Below are 17995 nucleotides of genomic sequence, written 5' to 3'. Positions count from 1 at the left end.
TCAGTCCTTTATGGCATTTTTTAGTTGTCCTCTGCTGGTTTTTAAAGGCTTCTCAATCCTCTGGATTCCCAGTAATCTTCATCACATTGTATGCTTTTACTTTTGCTTTTATGTTGTGCCTGATTTGCCTTGTCAGCAATAGTTGTCTCATCCTGCCATTAGTATGTTTCTTCTTTCTTGGGATGAATTTCTGCTGTGCCTCCCGAATTACCTCCAAAAATTCCTGCAGTTTGCTGCTTCACTGTCTTCTCTTCTGCATTCACCTTCCAATCAAATCTCACTTCTGTATTTGTAGTTACCTTTACTCAATTGTAATGCCATTATATTGAAAGGTGCCAGACAGGAGGCTGCTAAATGAAATAACAGCCCATAATGTTAAGGAGAAGATACTGGCATTGGTAAAGGATTAATTGACTGTCAGAAGGCAGAGAATGGGATAAAAGGGTCTTTTTCAGGATGGCAGCCAGTGACAAATGGATTTCCACAGGGAGCATTGTTCGGACCACTACTATTCATGCTATTCACTAACAATTTGGATGAAGGAACTGAGCGCACTCTTGCTGAGTTTGTAGATGACACAAAGATAAGTGGAGGGACTGGTAATGTTGAGGAGGTGGGAGGCTGCGGAAGGACCTGATCAGTCTTGGAGAGTGGGCAAGAAGTGACAAATGGAATGCCATGTGGGAAAATGTGAGATAATGCGCTTTTGTCGGAAGAATAGAGGCATGGACGATTTCTTTAATTGGGAAAGGTTTCAGAAATCTGAAGCATAGTGGGACTTAGGAATCTTAGTTCAGGGTTCTTTTAAGGTTAAAATGCAGATTCAATTGGCAGATGGGAAGGCAAATACAATGTTAGCACTAATTTCAGGAGAGCTAGCATACAAGGGCAGTGATGTACTGCTGAGGTTGTATTTGGAATACTGTGAGCTGACTTAGGCTTCATGCTGGCCTTGGAGTGGGTCCAGAGAAGATTTGCCAGAATGATTCCTGGGAATCATTCTGAAGTGAAGTAAGGAGCATTTGAGGACTTTGGGTCTGTACTTAATGGAATTTAGAAGAATGGGGGTGGATTTCATTGAAACCTACAGAATACTGATTGGTTTGGATATAGTGGACATGGACATTTCCACTAGAAGGAGAGGCTAGGACCCAAGGGCAGATTCTCAGACTTAAGGGACAACCCTTTAGAAATGAGATGAGGAGGCATTTTTTTAGCTACATGTTGGTGAATTTGTGGAACTCATTGCCATCGAAGGCTGTGGAGGCCAAGATATTAAGTGTCTTTAGGGCAGAGATAGATAGGTTCTTGATTAATAAGGGAATCAAACATTGCAGGAAGAAGGCAAGAGAATGGGGTTGAGAAATATGTCAGTCATGATCGAATGGTAAAGCAGACACAGTGGGCCAAATGGCCTAATTCTGCTGCTATATACTGTGGTCTTCTGGGCTTTGGAGAATCTGTATTGGTATCATGATTTTCACCATATTGAGCATTCCCAAATGCATTACAGCCAATTAAGTGTTTATATAGTATTATTGTAATATAGGAAATGTAGCAGCCAATTTGTGCACAGCCAAGACCCACAAACAGCAATGCAATAACAACCAGCTAACTTGTTTTAGTTATAGTTTACACATTGGTGATGGCACTGGAAACATGTCTGTGCTGTAATCTAAATGGTAGCAGTGGGACATTGCTTATGAATGACCAGAATTGTGTTACAATGTGTGTTTTTGAGCTGAAAATGTCTTGAACAACACAAAATAATCAGGAAAAATTGAACAGGCTAGACACTTGTCTCTGGTAAAAAGTAAACCGAGTGTTGACCTGATGGAGAACTTGAATATTATGAAAGATTTTGACAGGGTAAACATTGAGATTTTCGGGGAGACCAGAAGAACAAGACATAAATATAATGTAATCACAATAAATCTTTTAATTCATGTGAAGCTTGTTTATCTAGGATATGGTGAGAATTTGGAAGCCACTACATTTAGTTTGAGCAAGAAGAACACGAGGGAGAAAAGAATGAAAGGATATGCTCGTAGAGTTAGTGGAGGCTTGTGTGCTTCATAAACAGCTGGAACATGATAGACTTATTGTATACTGAAGATTATTATCAGAATCTTCCCTGGGTGGTGGCTGGAAAATGTCACTTATTCTGATTTTCATGGCAGCACAAGCCTCTTGCCCAATTAAGGATGGCAGGCAGGCTCTTGAAATGAATGGCTTTCCATCTTGAGAGAAGCACAGGCTTCAAGACGGAGGCATCTTCTCCCTAACTTCACATTTAAATTTTAAAATTTAAAGAAAGTAGGGAACTATTCTATAGCGTTTCCCATGCCTACATCTGTATGCAGGAAGGCCTCATGGTCGGCCTGGAGCATTGTCCCCTCCCGACAAGCCACTGCCTGGAACCCACCTCCAGAATCCTAAAATGGTTCTGCTACTGCTGGAACCTAGAGACCATGTGGAAAATCCCAGCTGGCCTCCTTTAATTGTTTTTAATCAATTTAGCCCTTTAAAAGTCACTTATCTGGCTTGCTGCTCCTAATCATATTTCTGCAAAAAAGATCCTGAGATAAGTTCAATCTGAGAACCATAATTACAACCTGTGGCACTCTCCTTGGCTCTTTCTTGACTCCTATTCAGGATTCAGTGAAGATTGAAAGTTCAGCCCAATTTATAATTTTGTATGATGGATAATGTCTTAACGAAGTCACTGTTATAGAAAGATATGTATTACTATCAGAGACACTAAAACTCCTCTCTTACAGGGGACTGCCAACCGACAGGTATATGTGGAGCGATGCATCAGGTCTGCAAGAATGTACCAAAGCACACACCAAACCTCCTTCACAGTGGACCTGGGTATGTAGGTTTCTCCTTGTATCTTAACACAGATTATACTCTATTGTTGTTGTTTTACATCTCATACAGATTGGAAGAAAAAAGATTTTCATTCATATAGCTTCCTTTCATGACTTCAGGAGGTCCCAAAGAATATTATAGCCAATGCAGTCACTGCTAATAGAACATAGAACATAGAACAGTACAGCACAGAACAGGCCCTTCAGCCCACAATGTTGTGCCGACCATTGATCCTCATGGATGCACCCTCAAATTTCTGTGACCATATGCATGTCCAGCAGTCTCTTAAATGACCCCAATGACCTTGCTTCCACAACTGCTGCTGGCAACGCATTCCATGCTCTCACAACTCTCTGCGTAAAGAACCTGCCTCTGACATCCCCTCTATACTTTCCACCAACCAGCTTAAAACTATGACCCCTCGTGCTAGCCATTTCTGCCCTGGGAAATAGTCTCTGGCTATCGACTCTATCTATGCCTCTCATTATCTTGTATACCTCAATTAGGTCCCCTCTCCTCCTCCTTTTCTCCAATGAAAAGAGACCGAGCTCAGTCAACCTCTCTTCATAAGATAAGCCCTCCAGTCCAGGCAGCATCCTGGTAAACCTCCTCTGAACCCTCTCCAAAGCATCCACATCTTTCCTATAATAGGGCGCCCAGAACTGGACGCAGTATTCCAAGTGCGGCCTAACCAAAGTTTTATAGAGCTGCAACAAGATCTCACGACTCTTAAACTCAATCCCCCTGTTAATGAAAGCCAAAACACCATATGCTTTCTTAACAACCCTGTCCACTTGGGTGGCCATTTTAAGGGATCTATGTATCTGCACACCAAGATCCCTCTGTTCCTCCACGCTGCCAAGAATCCTATCCTTAATCCTGTACTCAGTTTTCAAATTCGACCTTCCAAAATGCATCACCTCGCATTTATCCAGGTTGAACTCCATCTGCCACCTCTCAGCCCATCTCTGCATCCTGTCAATGTCCCGCTGCAGCCTACAACAGCCCTCTACACTGTCAACGACACCTCCGACCTTTGTGTCGTCTGCAAACTTGCTGACCCATCCTTCAATTCCCTCGTCCAAGTCATTAATAAAAATTACAAACAGTAGAGGCCCAAGGACAGAGCCCTGTGGAACCCCACTCACCACTGACTTCCAGGCAGAATATTTTCCTTCTACTACCACTCGCTGTCTTCTGTTGGCCAGCCAATTCTGTATCCAAGCAGCTAAGTTCCCCTGTATCCCATTCCTCCTGACCTTCTGAATGAGCCTTCCATGGGGAACCTTATCAAATGCCTTACTGAAGTCCATATACACCACATCCACAGCTTGACCCTCATCAACCTTACTAGTCACATCCTCAAAAAACTCGATAAGGTTTGTAAGGCATGACCTACCCCTCACAAAGCCGTGTTGACTGTATTTGATCAAGCCATGCTCTTCCAGATGGTCATAAATCTTATCCCTCAGAATCCTTTCTAACACCTTGCAGACGACAGACGTGAGACTTACCGGTCTATAATTGCCGGGGATTTCCCTATTTCCTTTCTTGAAGAGAGGAATTACATTTGCCTCTCTCCAGTCCTCAGGTACGACTCCAGTGGAGAGCGAGGATGCAAAGATCTTCGCAAGTGGCGAAGCAATTGCATTTCTCGCTTCCCAAAGCAGCCGAGGACAAATCTGATCCGGGCCTGGCGACTTGTCAATCTTAATGTTTGACAAAATTTTCAGTACATCAGCTTCCTCTATCTCTATCCATTCCAGCATGCACACCTGCTCTTCAAAGGTTTCATTCACTACACAGGTCGTTTCTTTCGTAAAGACAGAAGCAAAAAACTCATTTAGGGCTTCCCCTACCTCCTCAGGCTCCACACACAAGTTCCCTATGCTATCCCTGATCGGCCCTACTCTTTCTTTGACCATTCTCTTATTCCTCACGTAAGTGTAAAATGCCTTTGTGTTTTCCCGGATTCCTTCTGCCAAGCCTTTCTCGTGCCCCCTCCTGGCTCTCCTCAGACCATTTTTGAGCTCCTTCCTTGCCTGCATGTAATCCCCTCTAGCTGAACTTGACCCTAGCTTCCTCCACCTTATGTAAGCTACCTTCTTCCTTTTCACTAGAAGCTCCACCGCTCTCGTCATCCAAGGTTCCTTTATCTTACCCCGTCTTGCCTGTCTCAGAGGGACATATTTACTCATCACTCCCAACAACTGTTCCTTAAACCATCTCCACATGTCTATAGTTCCCTTACCATGGAACAACTGCTCCCAGTCCATGCTTCCTAACTCGTGTCTAATCGCATCATAGTTTCCTCTTCCCCAATTAAATATCCTCCCATTCTGCCTAATCCTCTCCTTCTCCATAGCTATGTAGAATGAGAGACTGTTATGGTCACTATCACCAAAATGCTCTCCCACCACAAGATCTGATACCTGCCCCGGCTCGTTTCCGAGCACCAAGTCTAGAATGGCCTAATGTAAGTAATATGGCAGTCAATTTGTTCACATTAAGAGCTCACAAAAAGCGTTGACATAATGAATAGATTATCTGTATTAGTATTGTCCAAAAGATGAAGACTGGTCAAAAAACAGAATAACTGTTTTCCTGTTCTTTGGAATAGAAGCCATAGAATCTTTAGGCCCAGCTAAGAAGGCCACTTCTTAATTTTCCACACATTTTAAACTATGTTTGTCACATGTACTTTTATTATAATCTGAACTCGGTAATTAACATGCTTCAGTGACATTAATTATAAACACTTTGAATTACTTGTGTTTATTTTCAGGAATGTATAAGCACAGGTGATGTCTTTTCATCTGTTGAAACATTGGAAATTACTGTGAAAATTTTTAAGCGGTGATTAGAAGCCACAGGGCTGTCTTGTCAGTTTCTTTGTATGCATGCCCTCTCCTTTTAACATCCTGTTCTTGTTAGAGGGAACAGTGGTATAGTGGTAATGTTACTGGACTAATTATCTGAAGATTAAAAACAGAAAGTGGTGATGCTGGACAGTGTGGTGCAGTGATGGGACTTTGTCTTTCCCCAGGACCAGCAGTAGAGTCCACGAAACTAGACAATGCCAGCCTGGTCTAAGGATGTCATCTACATTAAAGTAGTCTTGATTGTCTTGAAGAATGCCCAGCACTGTATGAAGATGGTCAATGTCCTTCTCAACCCCAACAGCATGGTGCCACCATCTTCTCTCCAATGCCTCATTTACTGTACCTCTGCTACTTTATTCACCTCACATCAAGAATCTTACTATGCCACTCTCACTGTAGCCTGCAACATATTACCCTACTCACTGTTATTAAACACAGTTCTCAACACCATTAACCCTGCATGCTATCTATACTACCTGCTCTCTTGCTCAGGACACTCTGCACCTGCACCAGCAGTAAGAGCTGTGCCACCTAGTTTTATCTCCTTTAATATCTACCCCTCATTCCAGGAGGAAAACAGCCCATCACTGGGCAGAACGAATCAAGACAGATGGTGAGCTGCCTGTCATTTGACTCCTCACCTCTAATGAGGAGAGGACCCTGAATTTGACTGCCCTGAGCAGCGCCTGGACTGGTAGCAGAGGCTGCACTTGACTTATTCTGTCAGGAACCCCTGAGAGAAGCCTGTTCCCATTGACTGAGGCCTGCTGTGACTGGTTTCCTGTCTTTTTGTCTGTTCTTAATGGCATCTATTTTTGATTGAAGGAACAGACTGTAAAAAGGCAAAAGCCATTGCAATGCAGGGATGCTATGGCATCCAAGTAAACCCAGAATGAGTGAATGCTGTGAGAGAAAATGAAGAGTCTGGCGATGCAGCCTGGTCCAGTGCATGAGCTGGATGTGTATCCCTTAGTGCATAGTTTTCCTGCTGCAGCATTACAATGATAATTGCCAGTACAGCACTGAAATGCAGAAGCATTCTGTAAGGAGATCAGAGTAAGTGTGCCATGAGAACTCTTGAAGGATGCTAATGTCCAAGGATGTGGGATGCATTTGGCTGGTGTCCGTGGAGTGTGCCCTGACATGTTGGTTTCCAAAATAGAAATGATTCAGAGCAAGCAGTGAGCTGAATGTGCCAGCTGTGTGCTATCATTTCCGTGTTGAGTCTTTCTCAGCATCTAGCTTGTTTAGTGAGTTTGGTAAGATGGGAGGCTGAGTAGTGCAGTTAACATGGTGTTTAACAAGAGTTATACCCCATCAATTAGCATCTCATGGCTGCCGAGTGAGGGTTCTGCCACGCTGCTTGTGAAAAGCGTAAAAGACAGGGCAACTTTGAGGTGGATCTAACCACACTTGTTGCCCAATTTTATCACACTTTGCTGTAGCTCACTTCATTCAGGCCTGTATAAAACTCTGCCCCCAGACTTCTTATTTTTCTTCCTTCACTTTCAACTGTTCTTCTTAGCTGAGAGAAGTTGTTATTCACTGAATATTGAGTCCCACTCACATCTACTGTGTTTCAACCACGCTCAATTGTAGTGTTGAGAGGACAGCAGTTAGTAGTTTGTCCCTTCTTGCATAAATTTAAATGAACCAATTTACATGGTATGTAAATAAAGCACAAGTTTTAAATTTTGCTAAGAATGAATATCTGTGATAATTTATCCCGTTTGATGTAAAATCTAGTTATGCGAAACATTTGGCTTTATAAAATGAGCACATACTGTTCAGAATCAAATGCAGTGAATGCTGGAGAAACTGAGCAGAACTGACAGCTCCTATGGACAGAGATACAGAGTTAACTCAAGTTCTGAAGAAGTCGTACCTAATTCAAAGTGTTAACTCTGTTTCACTCTCCACAAATGCTGCCAAACCTGCTCAGCTTCTCTAGCATTCTGTGCTTGTTTCAGACTTCCAGCATGTGCAGTATTTTGCTTTTATTTCACACTGTTTAGAGTAATTTAGCAGGAATTTAACTTGTTTTCAAAGCTGTGATTCAACAAAAAAATGTTCTATCAAGATTTTGCCTGCAATGGTTTCCTATCTTTATTACCTCTCGCAGCTCTATAGCTCTCCATGATCTTAATTCTGCTGTGGTTCTGGGGTCTTGCATAACCCTGAGTTCCTTTGCTCTACCATGTTCTCACCTTGTCACCTTGCTCCTTAAAGCATGCCAGTTGGGCATGACACCTTGCTAATGTCAATGTCTAATTACCTTAGGATGTTTTACTGCACTAGAGGCACTATATGAAGTTGAGTTAATTCTGTAATTCCTGATAGATAACAGACAGTTAACAGAAAACAGCACAGCAAAAGAAATATGGAGAATCGTCCCATGCTGCTTGATTTAAGTTTGAATTCAACATTTTCAAGTTAACCCCAGAAAGATTAAGTCCAACGCATTGAGAAAAGCTCTAGACTCATAGACACTGTGTAGATGAGATAATGGGAACTGTAGATGCTGGAGAATCCAAGATAATAAGGTGTGAAGCTGGATGAACACAGCAGGCCAAGCTGCATCTCAGGAGCACAAAAGCTGACGTTTCGGGCCTAGACCCTTCATCAGAGAGGGGGATGGGGTGAGGATTCTGGAATAAATAGGGAGACAGGGGGAGGCGGACCGAAGATGGAGAGAAAAGAAGATAGGTGGAGAGGAGAGTATAGGTGGGGAGGTAGGGGGGGGATAGGTCAGTCCAGGGAAGATGGACAGGTCAAGGAGATGGGATGAGGTTGGTAGGTAGGAAATGGAGGTGCGGCTTGGGGTGGGAGGAAGGGATGGGTGAGAGGAAGAACAGGTTAGGGAGGCAGAGACAGGCTGGGCTGGCTTTGGGATGCAGTGGGGGGAGGGGATGAGCTGGGCTGGTTGTGTGATGCAGTGGGGGGAGGTGACGAACTGGGCTGGTTTTGGGATGCGGTGGGGGAAGGGGAGATTTTGAAGTTGGTGAAGTCCACATTGATACCATTGGGCTGCAGGGTTCCCAAGCGGAATGAGTTGCTGTTCCTGCAACCTTCGGGTGGCATCATTGTGGCACTGCAGGAGGCCCATGATGGACATGTCATCTAAAGAATGGGAGGGGCCGTTGAAATGGTTTGCGACTGGGAGGTGCAGTTGTTTATTGCGAACCAAGCGGAGGTGTTCTGCAAAGCGGTACCCAAGCCTCCAATTGGTTTCCCCAACGTAGAGGAAGCCACACTGGGTACAACGGATACAGTATACCACATTGGCAGATGTGCAGGTGAACCTCTGCTTAATATGCAAAGTCATCTTGGGGCCTGGGGTAGGGGTGAGGGAGGAGGTGTGTGGGCAAGCGTAGCACTTCCTGCCGTTGCAGGGGAAGGTGCTGGGGTTGGAGGGCAGTGTGGAGCGAACAAGGGAGTCACTGAGAGAGTGGTCTCTCCGGAAAGCAGACAAGGGTGGAGATGGAAAAATGTCTTGGGTGGTGGGGTCGGATTGTAGATGGCGGAAGTGTTGGAGGATGATGCATTGTATCCGGAGGTTGGTGGTGTGGTGTGTGAGAACGAGGGGGATCCTCTTTGGGCGGTTGTGGCAGGGGCGGGGTATGAGGGATGTGTTGCTGGAAATGCGGGGGACGCGGTCAAGGGCGTTCTCGACCACTGTGGGGGGAAAGTTGCGGTCCTTGAAGAACTTGGACATCTGGGATGTGCGGGAGTGGAATGCCTCATCCTGGGAACAGATGCGGCGGAGGCGGAGGAATTGGGAATAGGGGATGGAATTTTTGCAGGAGGGTGGGTGGGAGGAGGTTTATTCTAGGTAGCTGTGGGAGTTGGTGGGCTTGAAATGGACATCAGTTACAAGCTGGTTGCCTGGTTGTCTCAGACCACTCTCTCCGTGACTCCCTTGTTCGCTCCACACTGCCCTCCAACCCCACCACATCCGGCACCTTCCCCTGCAACCGCAGGAAGTGCTACGCTTGCCCACAAACCTCCTCCCTCACCGCCATCCCAGGCCCCAAGATGACTTTCCATATTAAGCAGAGGTTCACCTGCACATCTGCCAATGTGGTATACTTTATCCGTTGTACCCGGTGTGGCTTCCTCTACATTGGGGAAACCAAGCGGAGGCTTGGGGGCCGCTTTGCAGAACACCTCCACTCAGTTTGCAATAAACAACTGCACCTCCCAGTCGCAAACCATTTCAACTCCCCCTCCCATTCTTTAGATGACATGTCCATCATGGGCCTCCTGCAGTGCCACAATGATGCCACCCGAAGGTTGCAGGAACAGCAACTCATATTCCGCTTGGGAACCCTGCAGCCCAATGGTATCAATGTGGACTTCACCAACTTCAAAATCTCCCCTTCCCCCACCGCATCCCAAAACCAGCCCAGTTCGTCCCCTCCCCCCACTGCATCACACAACCAGCCCAGCTCATCCCCTCCCCCCACTGCATCACACAACCAGCCCAGCTCATCCCCTCCCCCCACTGCATCCCAAAACCAGCCCATCCTGTCTCTGCTTCCCTAACCTGTTCTTCCTCTCACCCATCCCTTCCTCCCACCCCAAGCCGCACCTCCATTTCCTACCTACCAACCTCATCGCACCTCCTTGACCTGTCCATCTTCCCTGGACTGACCTATCCCCTCCCTACCTCCCCAGCTATACTCTCCTCTCCGCTTCGTCGGAGGCTCACTGATGATGTTACCTAGAATGGTAATGAAATGTCTGAAAACGAACCTTCCAGCTCAGCGAGCAAACTCACATCCACATACTCTCCTCTCCACCTATCTCCTTTTCTCTCCATCTTCGGTCCGCCTCCCCCCCTCTCCCTATTTATTCCAGAACCCTCACCCCATCCCCCTCTCTGATGAAGGGTCTCGGCCCGAAACATCAGCTTTTGTGCTCCTGAGATGCTGCTTGGCCTGCTGTGTTCATCCAGCTTGACACTTTATTATCTTGGACACTGTGTAGATACCTTTTTTCCTTTGAAATCATGTTAAAATAGTATATTTGTTTCTTCACTGGCAGGTTTCCGATTGGTACATTGATTTCAATGCACCAGGAGGAACTGATCGGGAAGGATGGCAATTTGCAGCTGACTTTCCTGCGTAAGTACTTAAATGCAGCAACAATTAGAATTGCATTTTATTTCTGGTGTTGTGATTTCTTAACTTGCACAGTGTCTGCTGCTGAGGTCTGTTAGGGTGAGTCTCCTGTGTGAATGTAACTCTGTGTTGCTCACACTTGGTGGACAGGCAACCCTAAGTAAAAATGCCTAAAGTTTAGTGAGCTACCATGATGTTTCACAGTAGGTAGAGCATAAGAGGATCACTCCATCTCCTTTTAAAACTCCAAACAGACTTAAAACTAGAGCACTGTGTATAGTTCTGAGTATAGCACTGTATGTAGTATGTATGCGCTAACCTTGGAAGGATTGTAATGTCAAGTCAAAAGAACATTACCAGAGCCTGAGAAGTTTAATTGAGAGGAATATTCCCTGAATGATAAAGGATTTAATTGTGATTTGATTGAGATTTATAGAATTTGAAAGGAATTGTTACATGGTTCCATTGGTGAGAGAATCAAGGATAAGAGACATAGTCTTAGAGACATAGAAACTACGAGTAGAAGTAGACTATTTGGCCTTGCTGCATCATTCAATATGGTTATGATATGATCTTCTGTCTCCATGCCATACTCTTACTTTCTTCCCATATACCTTGGTGCCTTTAAATCTAGGACATTATCAATATTTTTCTTGAATAAATTCAGTGACTTGGTGTCTACAGCCTTCTATGGTGGGGAATTCCCATTTCACCACCCTCTGAGTGAAGAAATTTCTGCTCATTTCAATCGTAAATCTTCTACTCCCGTATCCTGAGACTGTGTACCCCAGCTCTAGAATCACCGACAAAGGAAAACATCCTCCCTGCAACTAGTCTGTCCAGCCCTGTTTGAATTTTATATATTTTAATCAGATCCCCTTTCATCCTTCTGAACTCAAATGAATACAGGCCCAGTTGAACTAATCTCTACTCCTACAACAATTTTGTTAACCCTGGTAACAGCTTAGTTATCCTCTGCTGCACTTCGTCATGGCAAGATGAACCTTTCTTAGGTAGAGAGATCAAAACCTCATGCAATACTCCAAATGTGATTTCACCAAGGCCCTGTTTGTCTGCAGTAAGACATCCCTACTCCTGAACTCAAATCCTCTTAAGTGGTGTTTTGACATTCATTTTGCCTTCTTAATTGGTGCTGCACCTGTCTGTTTTATTGCAGTAACCAGTGTTCAAGGACATTCAGATTCCTTTGTACATCTACACTTCCTAATATACCACCATTTAAACAATCCCTTCCTTTCTGTTTTTCACAACCAGTGTATAACATCACATTGAGCAACATTGTACTGCATCTGCTATATGTTTGCCTACTCACTTAATTTATCTAAATCAACTTGAAGCTTCGTCGCATCCTCCTCCCCACTCACAATCCTGCCCAGTTTTGTGCCATTTGCAGAAAATTGCATTTGGTTGCCTCATACAGGTTACATTTATATGTATCATGTTTAGCAGGGCCTATAAACTGATCATGTAGCACCCCATTCGTCGCTGACTGCCACTTGAGAAAAGACCTGTTTATTCCCACTCTCTGGTTCCTGTCTGAAAGCCAGTTTTCAATCTATGGTAATATATTACCCCTCTATCCCATGTGCTTTATGGGGGACCTTATCAAAAACCTTCTGAAAATCCAAATACACCATGTGGTCTGGTACTCCCTCATCAGTTGTATAAGTTACATCCTGGAAAAATCTCCAAATGACCCCACACAAGATTATTAATTAATCCTCTCATTGTACAGTACTCAATCTAGAATAGCCTGTTCTCTGATTAGTTCCTCAACGTATTGGTCTAAACCAAATCGAGTACACACTGGAGGAAATCCTCCTCGACAACAGCAGTGCTAGTTTATTTTGTCCAGTCTATATACAAATTAAAGTCATCCATGTTTACAGTACCCTTACAGTACTGCATGCATCTCTTGTTTGATACCTTTCCTTATATACTCACTACTTTTTGGGGATCTGTTGACAACTTCCAGTGACATCTTTTGCCCTTTGTGTTTCTTAATTCCACACATCCATGTTCCAAATCATGATTTTCTTGAGCCAATAATCACATCACTATTGCACTGATTTTATCCTTTACTAATAACACTACCCATTCTGCTTTCCCTTTTATCTATCCCTCCTAAATATTGAATACTACTGGATGTTTACTTCCCATCCTTGGTAATCCAGCAGTTGTGTCTCTGAAATCACAACTATAAGGTAGCCATTTATGCCTATTTATGTTACTAATTCACCTACTTTATTGTGCATATTTTACGTATTAAGACACAAAGCCTTTAGACTTGTCTTTTTAACATTGTTAGTCATCTTAGCTTTATTTTGCTCCCCGGCTGATTTGTTTCCCGCCTTTTCTTTTTGCCTGCCAATTTTTCTTCCTTGTGCCTTCAGTTTCTAACCTGTTTCACCCTTGTTGGGTTCTCATCCACCTGCCATTCTAGTTTCAACCCTTCATGTGATAACACTAGCAAACACCACCAGTGAACATTGGTCTAAGAATCAGAGCCATGCCATTTTGGAGAGAAATTAAGAAGCATTTCTCTGCACAAAGGATGATAGAAATCTGGAAGGCTTTCCTACTAAAATCAATAACTCTCATATTCATTTCAAACCCATGATCAATAAATTTTTTTTTCTTTTCGTTCTAAGCATATTCAGGAATAGTGGATGGAGGTAAATTAGCCATGAATGACAGAACAAGTTCAAGATTCTGAACACTCCATTGAGTCTTAGAGTCATACAGCACAGTAATAGACACTTCGGTTCAACCATTCGATGCCGAACATAATCCCAAACTAAACTAGTCCAACCTGCCTGCTCCTGGCCCATATCCCTCCAAACCTTTCCTATTCATATAACCATCCAAATGTGTTTTAAAATTTGTAGACATTCACCACTCCAATCTTGTAACGAGTAGATTTAATTACACAGCACAGTCATCAGGCCATCACACTTGTATATATCAAAGGAAATTTACACTCTATCAGAACTATGTGCTGAATTACCATTTTTGCTTGATGCCATAAATGGCAAGATGAAGTAGAGAAATGTCCTTCAGCAAGGACATGCCTCACTTGGTAGAATTCACACAATGCAGCGAGGATTGGATTTTTAAATAGTCCTTTGTGCTGACATAACTCTCATCTAAAATTAAATGAATTTCATTAAAGTTTTTTTTTACATTTTTAAATTTTACTGTGACATGTAGTGCACGATTACAGGGGATTAATTAAATGTTCTTTAGTTGCAAAATGTATGTATCTTGTTCAAAATCTGAGCATGTAGCTATGTTCATTAACACAAAGGATGGTTATCAGTGCAACTTTTGATTTCTGATGCCAATGTATAAAAAAATCTTTTCACTTATTTCAGGGATGCTTTGATTTTTTTTTTAAAAATTACCGTTTTACGTCATTCAAGTTTCATCTGTAAGACTTTTAAAGAGTTCAAGTGTGAAATGAGTTTTTAATTGTGAGATGTGATCTTTTCAGCTCTTACCATGGTTATAAGACGATAAAAGATTTTGTGCGACGCAGACGATGGGCAAGGTAAAGATTGAAATTGAAAGGCTTTTTTACATTAATGTTGTAATTATTTTATTTGACAAAAAAGATGTTGCCTTGACCAGATTGAATTTTTCTATTGCAAAGTGTTACCTGTACTTCTTGTTCTTTTCATTTTCTGTAGAAAATGCAAAATAGTTACGACAGGTCCCTGGTTTGAGGTTGGACCTGTTGCACTCCGGGACATTTCACTGATCCCATGTGTATCACAGAAGGCAGATGATGCATCGGCATTGTGGGCCATTAGCAGCAAAGGAGACGTCTTGTGTAGACTGGGAATAACTAAGCAAAATGCACTAGTAAGGAAATGCATTTTAGCCTACAGTTCATTACAAGCAAATCTCTTGTTTATCACAGTACAGTTTATTTAAAATTTGACTTCAAAGGATAATCTGATGTACATAGGAACACGAGTTATTCAACCAGTCATGTTTTCTCTACCATTTAATACAATCGTAGATGATCAAATGCTTCAATACCTTTTACTTCACAATTCCCATAAGCCTTTTTGCCGTTGATAATCAAAATTTATCAGTCTCTTACTTTAAGTATACTCAAATTATCAGCTTCTACATCCTTCTGGGATAAAACAATCCAAAGACTTACCTTGAAGAAAAAGAGTTCTCATCATCTTGGTTCTTATTTTAATTATGTCTAGACTCACCCACCAAGGGAAACACCTTACTTGAATCAATGCTGTCTATCCCTTATGGTATTTTGTAAGGTTTCAATCAGATTACCTGTCATTTTTCAAAGCTCTAAAGAATAAAGACTTTGTTTGCCCAAACTTTCTTCATAGACCAATCCTGCCATTCCAGGAAAAAGTCTGGTGAACTTTTGTTGTATTCCCTCAGAGGCAGTAATATCTGTCCTGAAGTAAGGGGGCCAGAACTGCACACAGTACTCCAAAAAGCAGTCTAACCAAGTTCCTGTGCAAATAAAGCTCCTTTAGTTAAATTTCTTGCAACAAAAGCTAATATTCCTTATAGCTAGCTGCACCTGAATGTTCGCCTTTAGTAACTAACTGATGAGGACACATATGTACCTTTAAACATGTATACTGTCCAACCTCTCACTAATTAAGAAAAAGTTTACACCTATTCTTCCTACCAAAGTGAATAACCTTCTAATTTTCTACATTATATTCCTGCTTAGCTTTGTATCATCTGCAAATTTGGAAGTATTACATTTGGTCATTGAATCCAAGTCATATTGTGAACAACTGGGGCCTCAGTACTGTCGTTGTGTGCCAATGCAAGAATGACCTGTTTATTCTTCTCCTTCCTATCTGTAGCTAATCCTTAATCCATGCGAGTATATTACCTTGCTCTTGAATTTTGCAAATCAACCTTCTTTGGAGGATTTTCTAAAAAGCTGTGTGAAAATCCAAATGTAATCATTCAACTCGCTTTATCAATTTCCCTTGAAACATGCTTAAAAATCAACAAATTTGTGAATTACATTTCCTATTTGCAAATCTATACTTACTCTGCCCAATCAGATTATTTTTAGCAAAATGCCCATCTATCACATACATTATGATATATTGTAGCATTTTTCCTACTACTGATATAAGGCTGAGGGGTCTATAGTTACCTGATGTATCCCCTCGCTTCTTCCTTAAATAGTGGGGTGACATTTGAAAACTTCCAATCTGCAGGAATCATTGCAGAACCTATGGAATTTTTGAATATCTTTATCCCACCTCCATCAACAGTCCTGGGTATAGACTATCAGGTGTTGCAGTTTTACTCATTTTTAACACCATTACTTTTTCCAGTGCAGTCTTCTTACTAATATCTAATTGCCATCCTCTCTCTTCATTCTCCCTAGTCACTTGGATCTATAATTCTGGGTGATTTATTTCATCTTTCTCAGTGAAAATAGACACAAAGTAGTCATTCACTCTGTCATTTTTCTATCGTCTATTATAAATTCATTTGAATCTGCTTTTAATTTGTCTTTGCCAAATGTTTTCTTTTTACAAACAAAAGCAGAAATCACAAAAGGACACACTAAACAAAAAAAAACTAAGAAAACTGCGGATGTTGGAAATCGGAAACCAAAACAGAAATTGCTGGAGAAACTCAGCAGGTCTGCAGCATCTATTGGAGAGAAAGCAGAGTCAGCATTTTGGGTCCAGTCACTCTTTGGACGCATTCTGAAGAAGAGTCACTGCACTGGCAACATTGGCGCTGCTTTCTTTCCACAGATGCTGCAAACCTGCTGAGTTTCTCCAGCAATTTCTGTTTTAGTTTCTGATTTCCAACATCCACAGTTCTCTCAGTTTTTTTTTGTTTAGTGTTTCCTTTTTACTTACCTTTAGCACATTTTTACAGTCCATTTTTATGTTATTTACTAGATTGTATTAATATTCTATTCTTCCTTTCCTTATCAATTTCTTGGCCTTCCTTTGCTGTATTTTAAAATCTTCCCAATCGTTAGCTTTATTACCAGTTCTGGCCACTTCAGAAACCTTTTCTTTCAACCTTACATAATCCTTAATTTTCTTTCTCAGTCACAATTTACTGACCTTTTTTGAGTTTTTGCACCTTTAGGGAATACTTATTTGAAATCCTCAAATGACTTATGTCGATCACGTTCAAAGAGGAAGCAAACGTAGAAGTGTTAAAGCCAATGTGCCTTTTCTGCCTTTGACTGTGTTGAATCCATTGTACTGTGGATCTTGCCTATAATGGCATTTCATCACTGGAGACAAGAACTTGGAAAATTACTGTTGTTCATGCCCCACAACAAATAGTTTTAGCTGAACTAGGGAGTATCTAACCATATTTCCTATATTGCTCATCCAACCAGTTTCCTTCCTCAACACAAGCCTCCCAAGTAAATAAACCAAAACACTGCAAAACCACATTTGATAATTGCTATATGAACATCCATGAACTTTAATCCCACTGCTAATTCATTATTCAACGAGCAATTTAATTTTTTTAATATGCCAATTGAAACATTTTAACTAGCGATTATTCCACTTAATTACTGCATTTTGCATAGGAACTACACTTCACCTTTGCATTTATAAAACATTGGATTACAGATTTCAGGACATCTCAGTTCATGCGCAAAAATTTTTGTAAATCATAATCACTGCTATTATATAGGCAAGTGCAACAGCCATTTTTGAAAGCTAAGCTCCCACAAACAGCAATGAGCTCAACTGTTCTTGGTCATGTTGATATATAAAAAAGGTCATCTTGCACTTTTAGAATACCTTTCTTGAAGTCAGGACATCAAAGTGTTTTACAGCCAGTGTTCCACTTATAAAGTTTAGTCATTTTTGTTGAAAACACATCAAGCTCCCTTAATTAGCAATATGACCATAACCAGATGAACTGTTTTAATGATGTTGGTTGAGTGATAAATATCGATCAGATCACGTGAGATCACTCCACCTCTTCATATAGTACCATGGGAGCTCATACGACTACTTGAGTTAACAGGTTTAACATCTCTTATGAAAGGTGGCACATCCACTAATGCAGCAGTCTCTAAGTTACTGTATGGTCATA

The 17995-nt window shown here is 41.9% G+C and overlaps 1 protein-coding gene across 2 annotated transcripts in view; it reads left to right on the top strand.

Moving 5' to 3' along the window:
• Positions 1-17995, top strand: part of tecpr1a (tectonin beta-propeller repeat containing 1a) — a 92461-nt gene that overhangs the window by 60106 nt on the left and 14360 nt on the right. For both annotated transcript variants that reach the window (XM_048551604.2, XM_048551603.2), the window contains exons 18-21: positions 2781-2874; positions 10803-10882; positions 14394-14450; positions 14590-14764. In XM_048551604.2, coding sequence (XP_048407561.1) covers positions 2781-2874; positions 10803-10882; positions 14394-14450; positions 14590-14764 — 406 coding nt within the window. The remainder of the gene's footprint in view (positions 1-2780; positions 2875-10802; positions 10883-14393; positions 14451-14589; positions 14765-17995) is intronic.

The sequence above is a fragment of the Stegostoma tigrinum genome, chromosome 23, assembly GCF_030684315.1.
Source record: "Stegostoma tigrinum isolate sSteTig4 chromosome 23, sSteTig4.hap1, whole genome shotgun sequence".
Lineage (NCBI taxonomy): Eukaryota > Metazoa > Chordata > Chondrichthyes > Orectolobiformes > Stegostomatidae > Stegostoma > Stegostoma tigrinum.
The sequence above is the reverse complement of the archived record's forward strand: the minus strand, read 5'-3'. Positions and strand labels throughout refer to the sequence as shown.